The sequence below is a fragment of the Erithacus rubecula genome, assembly GCF_903797595.1.
Source record: "Erithacus rubecula genome assembly, contig: SUPER_Z_unloc_5, whole genome shotgun sequence".
Lineage (NCBI taxonomy): Eukaryota > Metazoa > Chordata > Aves > Passeriformes > Muscicapidae > Erithacus > Erithacus rubecula.
Genome location: NW_027635819.1, coordinates 567203 through 591130, shown reverse-complemented (window position 1 = coordinate 591130; position 23928 = coordinate 567203). Strand labels below are relative to the sequence as shown.

At 42.9% G+C, this 23928-nt stretch overlaps 1 protein-coding gene and 1 long non-coding RNA gene across 2 annotated transcripts in view; both read right to left on the bottom strand.

The window, feature by feature from the left end:
* LOC306815017 overlaps nt 1-23125 on the bottom strand; it is a 42710-nt gene extending 19585 nt beyond the window's left edge. The window contains exon 1 of the long non-coding RNA XR_013777297.1: nt 22811-23125. This is a non-coding gene — a long non-coding RNA (uncharacterized lncRNA). The remainder of the gene's footprint in view (nt 1-22810) is intronic.
* Nucleotides 12079-22804, bottom strand: ZNF475 (zinc finger protein 475). Its single transcript, XM_079331589.1, has 3 exons — nt 22274-22804; nt 15501-15681; nt 12079-12342 (listed from the first exon to the last, which is right to left on the bottom strand). Exons 1-3 carry the CDS (start codon nt 22700-22702, stop codon nt 12191-12193), a joined length of 762 nt encoding a protein of 253 aa, XP_079187715.1. The 5' UTR covers nt 22703-22804; the 3' UTR covers nt 12079-12190.
* Nucleotides 23126-23928: the final 803 nt, after the last annotated feature.

Below are 23928 nucleotides of genomic sequence, written 5' to 3'. Positions count from 1 at the left end.
AATGGGTCCTCGTGCTGAGCAAGTGGAAGATGGCCATGCAAGCAAAATTAATCCACAAACACCGGAGGTTTGTAAAGGTAAATCTCTTTCCTATTCATCAATTAGTGGAATCCCTCCCACTATTTCTTTTATCTCTTGGTGCTAACCTGATCTAGCAGCAGATCTACAGCGTGTTTGTACAGACAAAGGTAACATTCCTGTCAGGCAGAAGCCCCTTGGCCTTTGGTTGTGCTGAAGCCGTAACGCTGCCGGCCGAGCGGCTGGGCAGGGGCCGGAGCTGCGCGGATCCCTGCCAGACCGGTGCCTGCAGATGGCCACAAGGCCTCTCCCGGCCGGGAAGCGCCATCCGTGTCCCCCTGCCCGAGTGCTGCCGGCTGGATGGCTGAGGGCTGGTGGGAAGCCCTGAGGCATTGTGTGCCAGGGGCCATAAGCAGCCCTCAGGCAGCCGCCTTGTTCCTGCCACCTGGCTGCTCTGGCGCTTGCCAGAGAGCCTGCCGTGCCTGGCTGGAGGCCTGGAGGCCGGGCCTCGGCAGGAGGGTGGGGACACCCCCGAGGGGCCGAGGCCGGCCTGGGGACAAGGAGGCCAAGGGGCCCTGCCAGGGCACGGTCACCGGGGGCTGCCAGGGCGCTGGGCAGAGGCAGAGCTGGCAGCCAGCCCGGGCCCCCACGGCTGCCCAGGGCACGGAGCTGAGACCGAGGCCCCCCTGACACAGAGCTCTGGGCCCGCAGAGCTTCTGCCTCCCTGGGGAGGGCGGCCACGTCTCCTCCAGCAGGGCTGCCCAGTCGCTGCCGCCCCGGCGGCTCTGGGCGCCGCACAAACAGCACCAGAGCCAGCACAGGAGCAGCAGCACCCCGAACCCAACACCTGCTCCACCGGGCATCCGCACCGGCCGCCATGCCAAAAGGGGGCAGACTGGGGGCTCCTGTCCTGCTTTGAAGGACACGTGTCTGCCCAAAAAGGCAGAAGCTTCTCTGTGAAATGCAGAATGTAAATCGTCTTCCCCCAGATTATTATAATTTACAAATTAGGGAGCTCTCAGGCAAAAATAGGGGAATTAGGAATAACAGTTCTTTACTAGAAAAATTAACATAGAAATAAAGGATTACAAAGAACAATCCCAAAAACACTGAGAGAGTCAGAATACAACCTGATACCCCATCAGTCAGTCAGGGTGTTGGTATCAGTCCGATCAAATGGTGGCTGCAGTCCTCCTGCAGTGGCAGATGTGGTTCAGCTGAAGCAGTGCTCCTGTAGAAAGTGCAGTTTTCCTCTGAAGGTGCAGGGATGATGTGGATAATGCCGGCTTTCCTATGGAATCCAGTAGAAAAAAGGTAACTTGCTGTCCAAAATGTCAGTTTTTCTCTAGGTAGGAAAGGCTTGTCTCCTCCCCCTGACTGGAGCATGTCCCAGTGGGAAGATGTAATTTTATCAGTCCTACAGTAGGATTAATGGCTGAGCAGCAGATGATATCTCCCTGGAGGGTGGATGGCTTATGGAAAGGATGAAGTTGTTTTCCCCACCTGGTTTTAAAGATGGCCCATTAACAGATTCTCTGTGCCACCTCGCTTAGACAGATGGTGATAGATTACACATTTCTGGCCTCATAAACACAACACAGTCTCATAAAATGTAGAAGAAAGTTTGGATATCATACTTAGAGTAACCATAGTACTAGGTTGATGGTGTGATTTGATGATCTTAGAGGTCTTTTCAAACCTTAATGAGTCAATGACTCTATGATTTGAATACCATCTGCTTGCCAAGAACATTGATGCAGAGGAAGCAATGAAGAGAAACATCTGTCACATTACAGAGAGAAAAAGAGCTGCACATCATTTAGTAAATCATTTGACAAGGGATTCTTCTGAATATACTCTTGATCTACCATGGCTGTTGAGAATTGGTTAGAAAGCCATGGAGACAACTGTGGATATGGCTCGGCTGAGGCCTTGTTGCAGGAGAGCAGCTCCTGCTAAGTAGCAGCTAGGCCTTGCTCTTAAGCAGATTTTGCTGAGCAGCAGTGTTTGCTTTTAAGAGACTTTTGCAAAAGCAATGCAGCTAGCATAATTTGCAGAGTTAGTCAATAAGTAATACATATGCCCATTGCTCAATCAAGGCCTTAACTTCCAGGGAAGCACATAGCAAGTGAGGTATAACCCTGGGACGGATACTATATAGCAATAAGTATAAGAATAAGGGAAGTAGGAGCAGCGGAATAGCACCTATGCTTTTTGGCTAGAAATTCAGTAGGGGTGATTATCTCACACTTGCAATAACCAATAATAAAAGACGGCGTACATAGTAAAACCCAATAGGATTGTACTATTATGAATAATGCTGATTTATGCTATGTTGGGCTAAAAAACCGTCTAATGTTCTCAATAAAGTTGGATTATGCTTTATCAATCACATTGATTGGCTGGCTGATCCCCTCGCTGTTCCTCCACGAGTCGCTCTGCACCCCCGCACATGGCCATCAGTTAGATCTAAACTGAGATTTGTTATAAACTTTAAATGATAATGCATAATTAGTATAAGCTGACCCAGAAAGGTGTTCCCAGCTAGGGAATGCAATCCCTGTTCTGTTCTCTGGGTGAACTCCGTGCCCTCTCCCTATGGCTCAGCCTTTCGGTCACTCCCACTCTGTTCCCCTGTTGCCTTTTCACCCTAACCCCACCTGTGAACACCCCCTGTCCCTTGGCAGTTGGTCCCTAAGGATTTCCCTGCCTGCTCATCCCATGACAAAACCTGAAGCCCCCACAAGCCCCTTGGCCTTTGTTCCCCGAACCCTGGATGATGCACGCGTGGCTGAAACAAACATCTTTGTAAAAGCCTGCAAAGGCCTTTCCTGCTCCTTTCCTCGCCTCTCCCCCCAAGCAACAAATAAGTGCAACACTAAGCAACAATAGGAGGAACTTGAGAGTTGACCCACAGCTGCATTGATGATTCCTCTGAGTACAAATGCATTTATTGTGTTGTTTCACTCAGACTCTTCTGCTGGTAATTAGGGGCAGTGCCCTTTTAAAAGGATGGAACCACTTCCCTAAGCTGTGCTGTAGGAACTGCAATAAAGGAAGGCAATGTGAAGATTTTACTCATGAAGGACTAGCTAGAACTTTTAGTTTCACAAGCACTCTAATCATGCGATTTCTTTTGCATGAGAAGGTGAGCCCATTAGAATCCTTCATTCTCACAGGTCTGTGCTACGTGGCACTCCTTGCAAGTGTATTTGAAGTTTGTATTTGAAAAATAAATCTTGTTCGTATCCTTTGTCATTGCTTCATTTGGCTGTAGCATTTGATACCATTTCAAACAAAGATGTCAAAATAAAGAAATATATAATTACATTGTTGCAGACTTCAATAATCCTAATGTCTTTCAGAGATGAAATGTTAAACCCATCTTGATTGATACACTGTGGAGTGAAGCAAATGGTTAAACCCAACCTTTGATCATGAATTTATTGTGATATTTAACAGCCTTAAAGGACTGAAAGTTTCACCATCTGAAAAATTTGTTGCCTTTTTTGATACATAATATTCCTGCTGAATATCCTGTCCCTAACATCAGTAGGTATTTTTCTACATCTACTCTATGCTCCACTCTTGCATCATGTTGCCTGCACTTCTGGTCAATTAATTGAAGGGAAGGGGTTTCAGAGCACATGCAGATCCACCATCCAAACAAGCAGGTTATTGCATGGTCAAAGAGCAACTGGTAAACTCACTGAATGAAGGAGCAAGAAAAAGCAGGATTGTTAATGCAGGAAAAGATTATTGAATCCAACCATCAAGCTAGCAGTGTGTTCCCCACTAAATCACATCAAGTGCCACATCCACACATTTTTTAAACACTTCCAGGGATGGTGAGTCGGCTACTTCCCTGGGCAACCTGTTCCAATATCTGCTGGACAATTCCATTTTTAATGATTAGTGTGTTTATTGTCATGCTTATGAACCAGAGGGATCAAGAATATAGTTTTGCAATGTTCTTCCATAAAGCATACAAAAAATCAAATACAGACTTTGTCTTGAAAAAAAAAAGTCACAGTTCTGGAAAAGAAGGAGCAAAGTGAATGCAATACAGTTTGCAACTACAGCAGATTTGCAGCACAAACAGAACAAAAGAGTCACGAGTCAACAGTGTGATTTATTTCCCAAGACATGGTGAATTGGTCAAGGAACCTCAACATAATCCTCTACCCATACTTCCTTAACTTCTTACGATATGTGTAGGTTGGAGGTTGGGTTTCGTCCTCTTACTGTTCCAGTTTAAAGAATTTTTCCCATTATCATGCTAAGGGAGCCTGCCAGCTTACGCTCAGGCTGTTTTCAGGACTCTGGACAAAGGGGTAGACAAAGGCTTCCCAAGGGGGCTGCTCTCTCAGCGGCGAGGACTGAGGGCAAGGACTGCAATCTCCAGCCCACATGCTGCGAGGCGGGGGGAAGCCAGGCTCTCTCTCTCACTCTTCTGGAATACTGATCTGCATCTCTCCCGTTCCAGCCTCCTACCTCTGAGGGCACAGCTGACCACCAGGACTCAGACGGTGAGCGGGGAGCTGTCCCTGCAGCCCGCTCCCACCGGAGACACAGCGCGGCTGCTGCTGCCTCCCTCCACCTCCGCTCCCGTCTGCCGCCTCTGCGGCTGTGCGGGCCCTACCCCGCCTTCACCACCGGGACCGAGCGCAGGCACAGTGTCTGCGGCTGAAAGGAAGGACTGGAACTGGGTTTTTTGTTAATTTTGCTAGCTGCTGTTGTTTCTCTTTGTCCATTTAGATATATTAGTAAAGAACTGTTATTCCTACCCCCTTATCTCTGCCTTAGAGTCCCTGGTTCAAACAATTACAATACTCAGGAGGGAGATTACTTAAATTCTCTATTTCAAAGAGGAGCTTCTGCCTTTATTGGCAGCAGTACAGATTTTGGCAACCCAGACATGGGGCAGAGGCCATTGAGAGGCAAGTTAAGACAGGAATAACAGCTCTTGAGAGGCAACATGTTGTCCAGCTTAACCTGGCTTGGGCTCCATTTGCAAGTCCTTATTTGAACATGGGTCCCCTCACCGAAATTACTGTAGCTATTATCTGATTCGTTTGGTGGATTGATTATGTCAGGAATTCATGTTCTTTTAATTTTTTCTGAAAAGTGGCCACATGGATCCAGAGCTATTGTACTCTAACTGCGTGTTTCTTCACGGGGTTACTTCAATAATGGTACTTACCGTGAGGAAGTGAATGCAAGGGAAATCTCCCAACGCATCACCCAGTTTTTTGAGGCTACCCCACCAGTTTTCAAGGAGTTCAGATCTGCTTTAAATGTTCATGATACCATACAGTGGCTAGTGTTGCTGATAGGCCTGTTCTACTTAGCATTCAGAGACAAGGGAATATTGGCTTGGATAACAACCCTGATACCTACCCCAGGAAATAGAGGTGCTGCCCTAGAGCCTGACCTTACCTCAGAGACTAGAGATGCTGCCCTAGAGCCGGACACTGCCCCAGAGACTAGGCATGCTGCCCCACAGCCCACTGCAGAAAGGAACTACGGCGGGAGATGCGGGACATGGGCCAGATGTTGAAGGAGCCTTTTTCTCCAGCTGGTGAGAAACCCTTCCCCTGCCCTGAAGAGGGAGAGTTGGATGGTGCTGCAATGGGAGCCATGAAGGTTGCATCTGTCCAGGTTCCAGCTGGATCACAGGAGCAGCCACAGCCAGCAGCAGTTGCTCCTGTGGAAACTGGGAAATCTAAGATTAAAACGAGGCACTTAGATAATGGGGATCAGCAAGGAGGGTCCTCACAACCAGCAAGGGAGCCAGAGGTTGAGATTGTCACCGAGTCCCTCTCATACGATAGTCTCCGTAACCTGCGTAAAGACATTGCTCGGCGGGGCCGTGAGCCTTTCACAACTTGGTTACTCCGGGTCTGGGACCTTACGGGAACAGGTGTTCAACTGGATGGAACTGAGGCCAGGAATTTGGGGTCCTTGGCCCAGGATTCAGGTGGGGATCAGGTATTTGTCAGGGAGCAAGGCCTCCTTTCCCTCTGGGACCGGCTTTTAATGAGCGTGAGAGAGAAGTTTGTACACAGAGAAAGAATGCAGGAGCACCACCGTAGGATGCGCTGGCAGACCCTTGAGGAAGGGATCCAGCAGCTGAGAGAGACAGCAGTATTAGAGGTACTCTTTGGCAGGGATGGACAGCATGACAATGACCCTGACAAGGTCAGGTGCACAGGGCAGATGTTATGGAATCTGGCAACCTTGGGTCCATCTCAATATACCACCTACATAGCAATGATTAATGCTGATAACCATCCAGAGACAGTGTGTTCTGTTGCCAACAAACTCAGAAATTTTGAGAGCATGATGAATGGCCTACTGCAGGCTAATGTCTCTGCCAAGGTCAAGGACCTGCAAGAGGCAGTAAAGGGAATGAGAGGTTGAGAGGTGAGGTGAGGGAGATGAGGGAGGAGATGAAGATCAGTGTGGCACCAGTACGAGTCACAGGCTCCAAATTTAGATCTCCACGCCCCCCAGCTAGAGAGAGAGGGTACACCTCATGAGCTGAACTGTGGTTCTTCCTGCGAGACCATGGGGAAGAGATGGGAAAATGGGATGGGAAACTCACTTCTGTCCTGGCAGCATGGGTGTGTCAGCTCAGGGAGGGAAATGCTAACCGAGGGAGCCGCACTAAAATGAAGGTAGCCTCAACCTCCCACAAGCAAGGTGCAGGGTATTACAGCAAGGAGGATGTTCTGTCAGATCCCCTGGAAGGAACCTCCACTATGTATGCCCAGGAAAGAAATAATAACCAGGGCTAGAGGGGCCCTGCCTCTAGCCAGGGAGAGGCATGGGATGACAGGATCTATTGGATAGTGTGGGTGCGATGGCCTGGCATGTCAAAGCCACAGAAACATAAAGTATTAGTTGATACTGGTTCACAATGCACCCTGATACCATCAGAACATGTGGGGAAGGTACCTGTTTCCATTGTTGGGGTGACGGGGGGATCACAGGAATTCACTTTGCTGGAAGCTGAGATTAGCCTGACAGGGAAGGGATGGCAGAAACATCCAATTGTAACTGGCCCAGGGGCACCGTGCATTCTAGGCATAGACTTCCTCAGGAACGGCTACTACAAAGACCCAAAGGGGTTCAGGTGGGCTTTTGGAATAGCTGCTGTAGAGACAGAGAGCATTAAGCAGTTGAACACCTTGCCTGGACTGTCAGAAAACCCCTCTGCAGTAGGACTCCTGAAAGTGACTGAACAACAGGTGCCAATTGCCACCATGACCGTGCACCGCCGGCAGTACCGGACAAATCGAGATGCTGTGATCCCCATCCACAAAATGATCCGTGATCTAGAGAGCCAAGGGGTGGTCAGCAAGAGCCACTCACCCTTCAACAGTCCTATCTGGCCTGTGCAGAAATCTGATGGAGAATGGAGACTGACTGTGGACTATCGGGCATTGAATGAAGTGACTCCACCGCTGAGCGCTGCCGTGCCGGACATGCTGGAACTCCAGTACGAGCTGGAGTCCAAGGCAGCAAGGTGGTATGCCACCATTGACATTGCAAATGCATTCTTCTCTATTCCTTTGGCATCAGAGTGCAGGCCTCAGTTTGCTTTCACCTGGAGGGGCTTTGGGCTTGGCCCAGCTCCGGGCTCAGCTCAGCTCTGGCTCTGCTCGGCTTGGCCTTGTCCTTGGCTTGGCTTGGCCTTAGCTTAGCGCTGGCTCGGCCCTGCTCGGCCTGGCTTTTCTCTCCATATGGCATGGCCGAGCAGGGGATGGGGGAGCCACTCAAGCCCTCTCCTTTCCCCCCGTTCTGAGAGAAGAGGTCCTCAACTGACCACGCGGCAAAGAGAAGTCCAGCTTTTCCCATGTGGTCCTTGCAGCCACATTTTTTCTAGCAAGGCTTGGCCCAGCTCCTTCACTTTCTGGATGCAATTTTAACCCTTTTAATGCCTGGATGAGACACTAGATCTCCTGAGCTCCCCAGAATGAAAAGAATAAAGCATAGAGTCTACTTAAGTCAGCGAAATGAAGATTAAGTTTCCAGATGGGAAGAGACTGAAGAGATGCCACTGATAAGTAGCTGAAAACCTTTTTTTTTGTGGGCTATAAGGGGACTGTGACTACACTGAAATTCTTTAAACTGTGAAATATACTTGGGGAGGTTAAAGTGCTTGAGAAGAGGATATTTTGCCTGAAGGGAAATGGAGCTCTCTGTTTTGGGATTGGAAATACGGACAGAGACATTTATTAGAAAAAAGATATGAAGAAAATTTTGTTTTTCAGCAGCTTGCCTTTAGAAGTAATACCCCAAGTGTGCAACATAACCCATAACACAGCTCTGGAGAGACTGTGGGGATGGGAGGAAATAATGGTTTGCAGATCTGGGCGGATGCAGGTGAAAGTGAAGACATCCCCTAAACCCAAACCCAAAAAAAGGAACTTTTCTCTCTAGAGTGAACTGAAATTATTATTTAAGTAGATAACTGACTGAAGTGTTCTCTGTATGTTGCTGTTAAGAAATGTGGAAGATGAGGGAAGGGGGAGGAGGGAATAATCTAGAAATCTTTCCTGAATTTCTTTTTTTGTGGTAATAGATTTCTTCTTATACCCTTTTAAGTTTTAAGCCTGCCTTGTTTTTGCTCCTAAATCCTATCTCTGAAAGAAATTAAATATATTAAAATTGGCAAACCCAAGTCAAGCCATGAGAGAAACACAAGCTTTCCTAGGTGCTGTCGGCTTTTGGAGAATGCACATCCCTGAGTACAGCCAGATTGTGAGTCCTCTCTACCAGGTCACTCGCAAGAAGAACGATTTCCACTGGGGCCCCGAACAACAGCAAGCCTTTGCCCAGATCAAACAGGAGATCGCTCATGCAGTGGCCCTTGGCCCAGTCAGGACAGGACCAGAGGTAAAGAATGTGCTCTACTCTGCAGCTGAAAACCATGGTCTGTCCTGGAGCCTTTGGCAGAAGGTGCCTGGTGAGACCCGAGGCCGACCCCTGGGATTCTGGAGCAGAAGCTACAAAGGATCTGAAGCCAACTACACTCCCACAGAGAAGGAAATCCTGGCTGCCTATGAAGGAGTTCAACCTACCTCAGAGCTGATTGGCAGGGAAACACAACTCCTCCTGGCACCCCGACTTTTACATTTTAAGGCTATGGGACCGGGAAAAAGATAATGCAACATAGTTCCTCATATAATGGAGAAGCAAGAGAAAAGAGAGATTTATTTAAAGAAACACTACACATATATATAGGTAATATGTGCAAAACAAAATAGAAAAGACTCATTGTCTCAAAGGCTGCTTTTTCCCTGGTTTTCCCAGCAGCATCCAACAATACCCAACTAACAGTGCTGGGGTGGATGTTTAAAGGGAAGGTTTAAAGGAACCACGCCACTGACACCACATGGAGCAACTAGATTGCCCTCATCACACAGCACACTCGTATTAGAAAATTTAGAAAATTAGAAAATCTCCCTGGGATTTTGGAAATAAGTACTAATTGGTCCGAAGGTGAAAACTTCAGTCTCACTGACAAAAAGGACTGCCAGCAGATGAAACACGCTACGCCCTTTTCACCGACGGTTCCTGCCGCATTGTGGGGATGAACCGGAAGTGGAAAGCTGCCGTATGGAGCCCCACACGACTGGTTGCACAAGCTACCGAAGGAGAAGGTGGATTGAGTCAACTTGCTGAACTCAAAGCTGTTCAGCTGGCCTTGGACATTGATGAGAGAGAGAAATGGCCAAAGCTCTACCTCTACACTGATTTGTGAATGGTAGCCAATGCTCTGTGGGGTTGGCTGGAAAGGTGGAAAAAGGCTGACTGGCAACGTAGAGGAAAACCAATCTGGGCTGCTGATGAGTGGAAAGACATTGCCACTCGGGTAGAGAAGCTCCCCGTGAAAGTCCGTCATGTGGATGCCCATGTTCCCAAGAGTCGGGCTAATGAAGAACACAGGCACAACGAGCAGGTAGATCAGGCTGCTCAGACAGAGGTCTCAAAGATAGACTTAGATTGGGAACACAAGGGAGAGTTGTTCCTGGCTCGATGGGCCCACGATGCCTCAGGCCATCAGGGCAGAGACGCCACCTATAAGTGGGCACGAGACCGAGGGGTGGATCTGACCATGGACAGCATCTCTCAGGTTATTCATGACTGTGACACGTGCGCTGCCATCAAACAGGCCAAGCGGGTGAAGCCCCTCTGGTATGGGGGGCGATGGTCCAAATATAAGTATGGAGAGGCCTGGCAGATTGACTATATCACACTGCCTCAGACCCGCCAGGGCAAGCGCTACGTGCTGACCATGGTAGAAGCCACCACCGGATGGTTGGAGACCTACGCTGTGCCCCACGCCACTGCCCGGAACACCATCCTGGGCCTGGAAAAACAAGTCCTCTGGAGGCATGGTACAGACGAGAGAGTCAAATTTGACAACGGGACCCATTTCAAGAACAGCCTTATAAGCAACTGAGCTATGGAACATGGTAATGAGTGGGATATGCCCTATCATATACCAGCTGCAGGCAAAATAGAGAGGTACAATAAACTGTTAAAAACCACCTTGAAAGCATTGAGTGGGGGACCTTTCAATAATTAAGAGCAGCATCTAGCAAAGGCCATCTGGTTAGTTAACACCCTAGACTCCATCAACTGAGCAGTCCCTGCCCAATCTGAGTCCTTGTGTATAGTAGAAACAAAGCCCCAGTAGTGCATGTCAGAGGTTTGTTGGAAAAGACAATTTGAATCAATTCGGCCTCGAGTGCAGATAAACCCATTTGTGGGATTGTCTTTGCTCAGAGACCAGGTTGCACATGGTGGATAATACAGAAAGATAGGACAACACAATGTGTACCTCAGGGAAATCTACTTGTTAAGTAGGAACTATATGTAAATATTACTATTTAATGTCACTGTCATTGTCAGTACATAGCTGTATATTCTGTGTGTATGAGCATATATATATATACATATATATAGATATATATGTGTGTTTATAAAATAAGAATATATATATATTAAATATGGTAGCATGACAATATAAGGAGTAAAATGTCTTGAAATGACTTTATGATGCTTGTATCCCCAATCGTCTGTTCTGTTGGTGTTGAATATTGAGTTCTGCAGCTTTAAGACTGGTTTCAGGAGTGAAGGGGGACAGAAGAGGTGCAGAGTTGTTATCAGAGACTGCACTTGCTCCTCTGCATCCTTCACACAGACTGTGTTGTCTGCAGTAGACAGCAGGAGAGAGCTCTCCTTTGCTCTTGGTTAGTCTTGGCTACCTCAGGCAGAGAAGCTCCCTGGACTGTGGGGTTTTTTTTTCTTTTTCTTGGAATTGTTCAAACCTGCTCTAGACTGAAAACCCAGAAGAGCACCAGGAGCTCACATCTGTGGCCCACCAGGCCTGGCCTGGGCTGCGGCATTTCCCAGTGCCAGAGGGACTGAGAACAGCCTGAGTGAGCTGGGCTGCAACCCACAGAAGGGTTGGAATCTGAATTTGTCATCTCTTTGGAGCAAAGAGAGGTTTTGATGTTTAGTATTGTTCGTTTTTGTGCTAGGGAGTGCTTTGCCTGTTAAATAAAGAGTTTTTTTCCACTTCTCTCTGAAGAAATACTTCCCTGAACCAATCAGAAGAAGAACTGCTTGTATCTGTTTCCTAAAGGGACCCCATTTAGAGGTTTTCTCCCAAATGTGCCCTAAACCAGGACAGCTCCAAACAAAATAAACTGGAAAACCAAAGCAAAAAATGAACAAAGTTAAAGGAGCTACTTGATTTCTCTGATTAGTCAAATTCAGCTAAAGGTCCTTGCACTAACCAGAGAATCTTTGAAAAAGAATAAGCAAAATTTTAAAAGAATTGGTTTTCTGTATTTGACTTCACACTTTAGTAGCAATTTTGCTGATTTTTACTCTGGAGACTTTTGGAGCACATGATATCATTACACAATAAAGTTTTGGTGACCATGTCTCTCCAGCTGAATTTTATTTCTTTCATGATGTGTCTGAAAGGTGCGGGTGCATCTGTGTGTATTCATGTATACACACACACACACACACACACACACACACACACACACACACACACACACTTTATTTAGCTTAAGATATATGTGTGTGTGTCTGTGTATGTGTGAGCTGACATGCATTTGTATGTGCATGTGTTACATCCACTTCACTTTGCAGGTTTTGGTTTACAGGACCTCTGGTGGACGATCAATCTGTCTGGAAGAAAAGTACGCCTACAAATATCACATGGAACTAGCTGGGCTTGGGCACTGGTCCAGGCAGCCTCATTTAAAGCATCAAGATCATAGAAGCCTTTGGCTGGAAAATTAGAGAAAGAAAGTATCAGCTTTCATTCTGGAGACCCACATTCAGCTCATTATGGAAAATATTTTCAGGAAATACCTGTTGACTGAGCCTTTCAGTTTAACCAAACCATATTGCTTTTGCAAATGAAAAAGAAAAGAAAGAAGCAAAAGAGTAAAGAATATATAAAAATACTGTATTTTTTTTTTTTGTCCCAGGGGTTGAATTAACTTCAAACTGATTCATTCTGTATTGTATGAGAGTACAGAGAAAACATCATGCTGTGTGTTATGATCTGCATTCTCAGCTAATTATTAACATCTTTGCATACATACTATTATCAACAAATTCACTTTTTGGCATTGCTTCAAGCTCTGTTTAACAAGCATGTGTTATCTGACCATGGCTACGGGTGGGACCGTATCATACTTGAGAATATGCTCTTTGTATTGCTCTGGACAAGGGCCCAATTTTCTCCCTGTTGGAGTCTATGTAACTAGAAAGTGGTGTAAATCTTAGAGACACCTAAAGCCTTACAGACAAAACCTACAATACTTTTAAGCCACAACTTCCTGTGGGGTCATTGCACTGATGCATCTATTGTCATCTAAACACTAATCCAGCCTTACCCTCAGTTATTTTCCACTGTGGGAAGAATGACTGCTCTGAAAACTCAGGAGCGTTCTTCAAACACTCAGATGTGTTTTTAAGATTTAATTTAGGTAAAAAAAAACATCTTGTTTACTTTTATCTTGAAATGGACTTTCCTTCTGAAATGGATTTTCACATAGTGTTGTTTCAAATTGATTTGCAAAAAGGCCAGGCAGGTTGCTTAATACCTGGATTTAGATCTTAAGGATTTTCATTTGAAGTGCATGCAGAAAAAATCCACATGGCTTAAATTGAAGATGTATTTGCTTCACCCTTCTTATTTGGTATGACAATATAGAAAAGATTTTAAAATCTGGTTTTTTTTCTTTGAACCGTTAGCAGTGGACAATTTTTAAAAGAAAAGGATTTGTGCTTTTAAAAATATTTCATGGTTTCTGTCATTGGCACATGATAGGGCTCTTCATTAAAGGCCCATACAGTTTTAATATGATTCATATCCAATGGTTCACATAACCACAATAAGCCTTAGATCTCTTAATATGCCTGTTCCTAATGTTCTTTTTGTTAGAAGAGCAACCAAGTAGTGTTTCTTTTCTTGGCTGAGACACATACCCCTTTGCTTGCAGGAAATGAATGTGTATTTTCTGTACTTTGGAAAGTTTATGGAATATTAAAAAAAACAAAAAAAACAAGGAGAAAGAGAGATGACTTTCTCCTCTTTGCAGGCATGTGTTAGGCATTCCACAAACAAAACACTGTGTAATGAGGGCAGTGGTTGTTTTCCCGTGACACTTGTGTTTTCAGAAAAAGATTTATGTAAGTTATAAAAATTTTATGTAAGCAGTTAATATTTCTGAGCCTTTTTGGATCATTGTCTATTTCATTCAGCAACAGGGGTAATCCCTCCCCCCTGAGCTGAGAAACTGTGAAACATGCAGTACATGCATGTGGTCTGAAGGTCAGTTATAGCATTTACCACATGATCAAGACTAAGCCTTATGGTAAAAGAACAACACCGAGATTATTTTCTCAAGGCCAGGAGAATGAGGCAGCTGCAGGGGGAACAATTTTAGCTCAAGCTACAGAACTGTTCAGGTTTGCATCAGCAGGCATTTAGGGACAGATGCTGGAAACAGGTCAGTATCCCCAGGGGGACCATGGGCACACAGCACCTCAGAGGAGATGTGAGGCGCCTGATATGACTCATTGAGCATATGAGACAACTTTCTGATTCATATCTGGGAGCCTCCTGCTAGATTGTTTTCTCAAAGAGTGGTTGTCTTTCTGCTTCCATTCCTTTAAAATAAGAACAGTGTATTTCAAAATAACCTGATTTGCCTTTTGCATCCTCCTCTTTCACATGGAATTCTCATTTTCTCCATCTGTTTTACCACACAATGTGTAATAATTAAAAAGTGCTTAACATCTAAAAAAGCAAATACAATGAAGATGTCTTTTGAACAAATCTTTTACAGCAGATTCAACTATGCCACTTGGCATCTGTTAACCAAGTTCCGGTTTTATATTATTTGAACTTTGATTATTATTTTGAACATCTGGTTAGTGTTCTCAGTGATCCTGCTCTCTTCTGCATGTCTTCTGAGGACATATTTCTTTGTACTGCTGTAAACTGATCTAGTGTATGACTCTTTCACAAGTGAGTTGTAAGAGACTTTGTCTACTTTTCCAGACATTATGGGAAGTTGAGGGAAATTGTGGGGAATACAAAAAAAAAAAAAACTGTGTGTGAATTAAATGCCTGTAAGGAAGTGGTCCAAACTTGGCCCAAAGTAGCTTAGACCAGCTGGCAGGGCCAGGGAAAGCATCCAGCAGGAAAGGTGAAATAACTTTATGTGGAAATAGGGAAGTCCTGGGAACAGCTTCCAGGCAAAGCATGGATAGGAATTTGTGAACGTACAGCCCTGGAATACATATGACAGGCATTTCTGTGGGTGCTGGGGATCATCAGTGTTCATTGAATTGAAGAAGTGCAATCTTAGAAAACAGAACCCACAGCACAAACATGCAAAATTGGCAAAAAGAAATGGTTTCCTTTGTACTACATATATTTTTCTCCACTGTGTTTACATTACACTGTCTCACAATAAAAGCTTCTCAGACTTGTAAATAAAATGGGATCAAGAACATCTACACGCTGTTGATTGTAGAAGAAGAATCTGGCTGAAGGATCTACACCTATGTTGCCTGAGGGTATTTTATTTTAATGATTCTGTGTCATGTCTGCACGTTATTCTTGGATGTTTTTGCTCATTTTAAGACATGCCTGTCTACAGTGTTAAAAGAAGTCAAAAAATAGCTGTGAAACAGGCTGCTAATCTATTTGTGTTTTGATTCAGAATATATGGGCACATACAAGGGAATGTCCTAAGAAGAGTGTTCCATAGATAATGACTACTTCTATGGATGCTTTGAAGGAAAGCTTAAGACAAGGTCTTGTAAGTAAACTTACAACAAGTACAAAGCAAACTGTTTACCTATTGCTTTAAGATACCTTTTGAAATTCTTCCCACTCATCTCTCTTAATTTGGTCTGTGGCTTACCTTGCACGGTTCTGACATCAGGCTTCCTGGGTTCTGGCCTTCTCAGGTGCTTTGGGAGGTTGTCATTCTCCTGGTGCCATTTTTTCAGGCACTGTGGCTCATGTATACTAATAGATTTGGTTCCATACTCACGGCCACATATGTAGCAAATCGCTGTTGGTGGCCGTCTTATCACTTTTCCCTGCAAGTAACAGCGGTGAAGAAGAAAAAAGATTGTTTTTTGTTTTAATTTTGAATCAGAATGACTTTGTATAAAAACAATCATTTAGATATCTTATATCTGTGAAATCTGTGTAACTGTTTCTGAGTCTGGTTTTGTTTGGAATCAGTCCTGGGACTTGTAAGACATATTGCTTCACTACTGAGCACCTGGAACAGGCAGATTTGTTTTACAGATGCTGGGCTGAAAATTAATGTGTGTGACTAATCAATACTTAGCTGTGTTAAGTTTCATCTCTTTTATTTTCATACTTTCAAGTTCTTCAATACCTCTGCTTCATCAGGTTGAAATGCAGAATTCATCTTAAATGGCTGAAGCCATTTTCTACTTACCAAGCAGAGGTCAAATGCAAAGCAGCAACAAAAGCTTCATCAGCTGAACTCTTGATGTGCAGTACAGCAAGAGAAAGACTCCATCTTCCACCAGAAGACACCTCAAAGCGCTGTGTTGAGCCTTAGTATCTCTCTTAAGCTGGACAGCAAGGGAAGCTATCCCAAGCGTTAATTATGTTTCTTTACCCCACTTTTGCCACAGATCAGTTAGCTGGTGGAATTCTTGGCCTTCAAAGATTAAAACCAGACCGGGATATTTCAAGATGAGGGGCAAAATAGGAAGTGATGTTTACCCGAAAGTCCTTGGTGTGAACTTTGCCAGTGACTGCAGCAAGGGCAGAACTGGACTCTAAGCAAGTCATTGTTTCCACACTGAAGATCTGCTTTTATTCTCAGAGAAAACAGCTCAACAACAGCAGAAAAAAAATCCTCAACCCCAAACCTCACAAATACATAATGTAAGGCTGAAAAATGTGTAATTACTGTGGTAGTGCATATTATGGACTCAGCTGTCCTTAGGCTCGTCTTGGGCTAGGCGTGGTGTCAGTACCAGCCGTGCTCCAGAAGCAGGATAAAAAAATGCTGTAGAGAAGAACTTTGAGGCACACAGATGGGTCTCACAACTGCCAGCGTTTCCTACACTTCTGACTGCAGAATACCAGTAAGAGATGAGCTATTCCCTGCCCTCCTCACAGACAGCCATGCCAGACCAAATACAGGAAACCTTTCTCACTCAAACAAGAGTGGTGGGACTTTCATTTTTTCCTCTGCTGCTGTGTAAGACAAAGCATAACCTGTTCCCGTATTTATGACTCTGTCAGCCCATCAATGTGTTCATGAAATTCTGGGCAGCTCTTCTTGTATTTATGTTACAGTCTGAAAATGTCATTAGTGAACAATCTGCATAAGATTCCCTTCCTGAAACACACATGTAATCTCACTTATATGAAAGTAATACTACTCTATAAAGTAGTTTTTTTCTGAGAAAAGTTGGACTTCATCTGGAAAGTTCTCACAGTGTCTTGAAATACAACATCCAAAGATGGGCTCTCCAAGGACACTTTCATCCTCTTGACTTTCAAATGGAATTTCCTTGCTATCTTTGATAACACAGTACTTTATATAAGCATATTTTCTAATATATATAAAAATACAACCTCCTTCTTGTTTTCATCTATTTTTTAGATGAATACAGCAACAGCTGTTTTAAAAACACCTTATAACTTTTCATTCTCAAATTTCATCTACTTCTTTAATTCAAGTTGTGAGCTATAACTTGTCTGAAGTAAGACTTTGGGTCGAGATACAAAGTCTTCTGAAGACATTATATGTTTATTTCTAGGCTCTGGATAGTTTTAGATAAGGATACCACAATCTAAACTCCTGAGGTCAGAGAACTCTTTTTAGTGTGCATGCCTGCTGTGGGTACAGTTATAATATTTTAGAAATGGTTTCTTAAAAAAATGCCAGGTATAAAATCACTTTCCCCATGAGTTCTCATTAGTTGGGTTCCTGCCATTTATTTAAATGGTCACTTATTGGCTGTGAACTAGGAAAGAGCAACTTGATTTACATTCAGTTTGTAGGGACTCTTCATATACTAACAGAACAGGAAAAATAAATCCTAGTACAAATGCAGAAATCTTTTCAAGTAGAAATGGCTGTCTTTTGCAATTTCCATAATTAAAAATGGTACAGAAATAATAGGAGAAAGCAAAATTAATTAAAAGGAATCAGGTTACTCTTAGGATAGCATTATTTTTATTCCAGAAAAATACTGAGATTGACCCATCACCACACATACAATTATATACAAAAATTTTTCTCCCCACACATGTTTAAAACCTGAAAGAGATTAGCCTAAAAATTGGTGGTAACAGATTTTTCTTTTTTTAACTGTGGAATCCAAGATATGATAAGCTTTACTTGGACTTTCAACAGCTGATGATATTTACCCTTCATTTCTTTTTATTTTCAGTGTGCCTATCCCAAATGTCACATCTGGAGGCCTGCAGTTTGAAACTAAACTATTTTTGGAAACACCACAATTTTCCAACCCAAACTACTCACAGGCCAGTGGCTAAGCTGTCTGTTCACTGCTTTGTTTTTAACTTTCAAAAAGGGTTGTAGGGAAGGTCTGTTCCTGAGGATATGTGTTATTATAAAAATACCTACAAATACCTAACAGTGTAGTTAGGCTTTCCTCTGGTGTCTCAGTATTTTCTTTTTTACTCCAAGACTGCTAAGTATGTCTGCGTGACTATGAATGAAGTTATTTAGCTCAGAGGGCTATGCAACTATGTATTTTCAATAGACCTGACATTACTTAAGGCTAGCCCCAGGCTGATGTTATGGTGTTACATGAGGTCAAATCCTTCCATACTGCACAAAGCTTTTTATTTCTTCTTAAGTACACACAATAAGACGGAATTCCAAATTCCCCAACATAAATATTTATCACCCAGGACTGCACACACCTCTGCCCTTCTTATTTGTTTAATTATCCATGTATTTTAATGGGAAGAGTGGGGACATCCTGCTCTAGGACGGAGCTCTTGTCATAGACTTGAATTACCCAAGGATTAGAGACTCAGGAAAAGACTGGTAGAAGCACTTAGCAGCAACATTTTATTGTATGAAAGCAGCCCTTTCCTCACATTCCTCTCTGCCAAGTAAAAGGCATTTTGCAGAAGGCTCATGGACAAGGTATAACATGGTTCTCATGACTATCTAAAGCTGCATTTCACAGCCTACTGAATCTTCAAAACAGACACAACAGCACTCATGTTATGATCATAGGCCTGTCTAGGAAAGTTCTTTGAACAGCGAGGTAATTCTGCAAGTTGAAGCATATAATTAGAAATACTACTCCACTGAAAGCATGAAATATCCCATTTTGCTCCTGATGTGCTTTCTTTTTAAACTAAGTCAGTGCAATGAATATGGCACTCATGTACAAAGGAAGGAAGCTCAGTCATTCCCAATGATAATACCCAGTAAGTTTCATTCAAACCATCCATTCACTGTCCATTCTCATCTAAATTTCTATATTTGCAAATTTGTTCGTGAGTGTTCTCCTAGGAAGGTGCTCAAAACCACTGCAATGAGACAAAAAGTGTTCATCATTGACTTTCCACCTTCATTAGCATTATACTGCACCTGAAGAAATATTCCCTTTACCAAGATGCTACATGGCTTTATGCTAGAGCAAAATACAACATCAAAGTTCTTGCTATACAAGTTTTCAAGTGTTACACTGTGTTAAAATGTATTACAATTGAGCAAAGAAAGATCAGTGAAATCTTTTTAGGTAGTTAATCAGATAAGAAGAAAACAGCAGATGGCAGCACCATCTAATAGGCTTTTAAGATCAGGGTTATCTATTGTCAAAATTGCCATAACTCATATACACACAGCAAGTTATTGATGCTCACTTACATGTATCACATATTTTTGTCTATGAAACAATAGAACACAGACTGTGTTTTAGTGCAAGTCTGAGTTTCAGTAGCTGCAGACACCACTTCCATTGTTTGGGGTATCACAGCAGAATCCAAAGCAGATAGTCTGAGCTGATGTGACCCTTGAGAGTCCTAAGCATAGGCTGTTGTTTTAAACAGCCAGACATGATTAACTCAAATGTATTAATTGATTCTGAGAACGAGGACAGGTACTGAAAGAGATATCTTACAGAGGCTGTTCAGTCTCCACCTGTAAAGGCATTTAATGCAGAACTGAGAATTTGTCAGTAATGATACTGGCCTAATTGATGCCACAGTTGCTAAAGGGGAGAGAACTCCCCTTTAGCACACAGGCAGAGGCATACAGGGAGAAGTGCTTGCAGTTGTAAAGTCAAAATGCACTTTACACAGTGTACCACTAAACCAGTCAGAACTTTATTTTGAAAATTAGGAAAATCCAGCTTTTTAATATAGGATATCTTTCATTGTATAAATTTATTTGATAGTAGCACTACATCTCTTAAATACACTTACACAAGGGCTGGGTGGTTTTTTCAGTTATTGCTTTCCTCTGATGTCCTGCTGAATCAGGACTTTAAGCAAGTACTTAAATAATTCATTGTCACGGTAAGAATATTTGATGAGACAGGGACTGCCCCAAATGCTTTCCAGCCAGGATGAAAACAGTAGCCATTTCACTCCACCACTAGTGAAGCACTATGTTTTAACAGAATTAATAAGCAGCTAAGTAGCTGGTAAGGTGATCAATATTAAAACCACATGCTGAAAAAGAGGAAGACTTTAGCAGAGACACAGACCTTGTCCTTGTTCATAACTAGTCTGCAGTTATTCCATAAGCTTAGTGCTTTTCCACACCTTTCAATGTGTGGACCTTTCAAAATGTTCAACTGGAAATGAAGATCCTCTGACAGAGAATTTAAACCTACAGGAAAGTGATTTCCTTTGACAACTTATAAGCTGTCTGTGAGTCTTGAAGAACCCTTTGGATCACAGGATATTTCTTTCAATCTTCCCATCCCACCTCTGCCTTTAATGCATAACTCTAAAACTAAAGAACAGCTCTAAAAATAATGCAGTAATAGACCTCAGACAGGTAAAATCCATCATCCCTTCCTGAAAGTCATTGTTAATTATAAAGTTCCTCAAAGTCAATTACAATCTGCTGTACAGTCTCATTAGTTCTGCTGCAACTGTTGAACTGAAACTGCTTAGAAGTAAATAAGGAAACCTGTTGTTCACACAGAAGGAAGAACAGATTTGAACAGATTTAACTTTGGCTCTGCAGAGCTCACAGAAGTAAAAAGTGGTAATAATGTTGTTGTTCAACAAGTCAGCAGATGTGAGTGAATCCACAAAGGGAGCAGATCTGTTGTGCAAGAGGGTAACATTTTTTACAGAGTCACTGTCAGTGCCAAGCCACACTCCAAACTTTTTTATGTTTTGTTTTGTTTTGGTTTGGTTTGGTTTGGTTTGGTTTGGTTTTTTTTAATGGTATCGTAACTATAGAAAACTGCTCTCACCCTCTCTTTTTAAATCTACAGAATTATGTGTGATAGAATAAACTTTCTGCTTCACACCTATGCCTTTCCTTGAACAGTTCTTTGGGAAAGAGCACAGTGTAGTGTAAAAAGCACCATTTTTTCTACAGCTATAAATGCATATGTGCAGCACTTTGAACTGCTTGTGGATTATGCAAAATTTGCTGATAAAAGACCTGAGGAGTGAACCCTAATTTGCCAAAATATATCAGTTAGTGGCCTCATAGTGCATAATAAAAAAAGCGCTCATGAAGTCTTTAGTCTCCTGTGAGCTAAGGTAATGTAATTATTTTAATTTTACTCAGCAGCTAGTAAACTAACATGTTACATACTTTGCCTTCAAAAGCATCTTAAGAAATGCTCTGCATAGCATTGCGTTCCTTTAGCGACTAAGAGAGCTAAATCCCATTTTCAAAAACAATGTAGGCAATCAGGATTCCAACCCACATTTGAAAAAAAAAAAAAAAAGGACCATTTGATTTGGACACTGGGCCTAAATTTAGACATCTGTCTTACAAAACTCTTGGCCAAAAGACAGCTTGTGCAGAAACAAATACAGAAAAAAATATCCCATTTTCCAAAACTCAGTGTAGCTTTTGGATAATATGAATCAGCTTCTTTATTCTTGGATCCTGAATCAAATTCAGTGGAAAAAAATCTGCAGTCTTATTTTGTTGTTGTTATACCCAGAACTGCTGCCTTTGAACATGCAGTCCTCAGTAAACTCATGTTGCATGCCAAGGTTAAGAATAACAGTAAAATATGAAAATCATGTTTTGAAGTGCTGGATGCTTGCAGGACAATGAAACATTGCATTTCACGTTAACTAAATAAAATTACATACATCTCCTAAAGCATATGACATCCAAACCTTGCCCAAGATGCTCAGTAGAATCTTCTAGGGAACCATATCAAGCAATGGTCCTTCTTGGGGATATAGCTCTTAAAGGACAACAGAGAACCCAGCTACTCCCATTCCAAAGGAAAATCAAAATAAATAGGAATAAGTAGTTTCCCTTATTCCCTTTCCAGTATTTCCATTTCCTTTATTCTCTGTTTATCAGAGACACATTTACATGGAGCTAAAATGTCCTTCTGAAGAAAAGTGATTTTACATTTGATGGCAAGCCAATCTCCCCTGGAGTGCCGAGCATTAAGATGCATCCACACCCTTTCAGACAGCATAGGCTTAGCAGTTTACCTGGTCTGAGAGAGCTGGTGCACCCCTGCTTGCTCCCTGATGGGCCTTAGATGGATCACCACATGCTGAGCCAGTTCCAGCTCTTGGTAGCCTTGCACCTCTGCTACCTCCTTTGCAGCACCTTTCATGCACTGGCAGACGGTCAGGAAAAAAGGTTCGGCCACAGTGTCTACAGGGCACGAGCTGGGCTTGAGCACTATAATAAGCTGCTTCATTTTCATCTGCAATTGTATAGGCACCAGAACCAGTAAGGACCTCAGGTTTCCGGGGCTCTGGCCGTCTGAGGTGCTTTGGTAGCTGATTGTTCTCAATATGCCACCTCTGCAGGCACTTAGGTTCGTGTATAGCAATAGAATGTGACCCAAATTCTCTGCCACAGATATAGCATATCTTGAAGGGAGGTCTTCTTGAGAAGGGTGTTTGAGTCATGGCTGAAGAATTTGACTCTTGTGATACTATTGCAGTGCCTGGTCACCTTTTCTGGGATCCAGCTTCTAGGTGTACTACTTTGGGAAAAACTCTGGGAAGATCTGGCACATTAGATGCAAGGTACTAGACATACCAATAGGGGCTTCTTCAGCACCTGGTAGAATACTACACGTTTTGTCCACATTCTTTTTCTTGATACTTGTTTCCATGAAGGGTATCACATCTCAGGAAACTTCTCTCTCTCCTACACTTAAAGAACTTGGGAAAGTCTGTTATTCAGAATGATTCTACATGTTCTTAATCCATTTTCATGAGCCAAAATATATTAGGGACTTCCGAGCTGGAACACTGAACCTAATGGCAGCTTCAGTAGAGAAAGGAGGTTTATGTGTGTTTTCCTTTTGTCTTTTGTTCTTACATGACCCTGAAACAAATTAAATTAGTAGAAATTAATAAATATGTTCTCTCTAGTTGAGGTTACCAACCACTGGTTTATCACAAGGCACATCTGTCATATTTTCAAATAGCAGATTAATAACATCAAATATATTCTTATCCACAGTGATCAGCTGAACAATGTAATTCTGAATTTCTGGTCCCAGAGGATGTAAAATCATGAAGGACATGAGAGAGGATTGGTTTGCACAAACTGAAGCTGATGACATGCAAGTGGTTTGGTGTATTACCAATATGCTTAATTTTCATTTACTGATAGAACTGATATTTCTGGCAGTCTTCAATTTATAAGCCTTTGAAGTTGATACTTAAGCATCATTTCCCTATCTCCAATGGCATAAGAAAAAAATCTCTCAGTAGAGAGATGTCAATGTCCAATATATAAAGGGACAGTCAGAAAGGAAAGTGTTCCAGTCAGCACTTGTGGTGTCTCAAACTCTGACCAGTCTTGCTTCTTCCAGTACAAGAGAGTTATTAATGAAATGGAGCAGTTTTTTCAGTAAGGCTTACTGAGGTGCTTTGGGGGCTGAAGTACACGCTGGATTAGAGAAAGGGCACTGAGTTTGTGGAGTGTCCAGACAACACTAAATATATTTCAGTTTTTCAATGTCCAGTCTACCACTGTAAACAGATACATTTGTGCTTTATCCCATAAATGTTCATTTCTTACAATATTTTGTGCTGGTCCTCCAAGGATTAGAAAATACTATTCAGACCATACACATGTAAGGTGGAGGTTAGTGTTTTAATTGCATGGAAAAATCAAAAAC

Excerpts from the sequence above, each read along its gene's own strand:
- ZNF475 (XM_079331589.1), bottom strand. The coding sequence starts at position 22,702 with ATGACTCAAACACCCTTCTCAAGAAGACCTCCCTTCAAGATATGCTAT. Across the intron at positions 15,682-22,273 it reads CACCAGCTCTCTCAGACCAG|GGAAAAGTGATAAGACGGCC; the intron begins GTAAACTGCTAA and ends TGTTACTTGCAG. Across the intron at positions 12,343-15,500 it reads TGATGTCAGAACCGTGCAAG|CCAAAGGCTTCTATGATCTT; the intron begins GTAAGCCACAGA and ends CTAATTTTCCAG.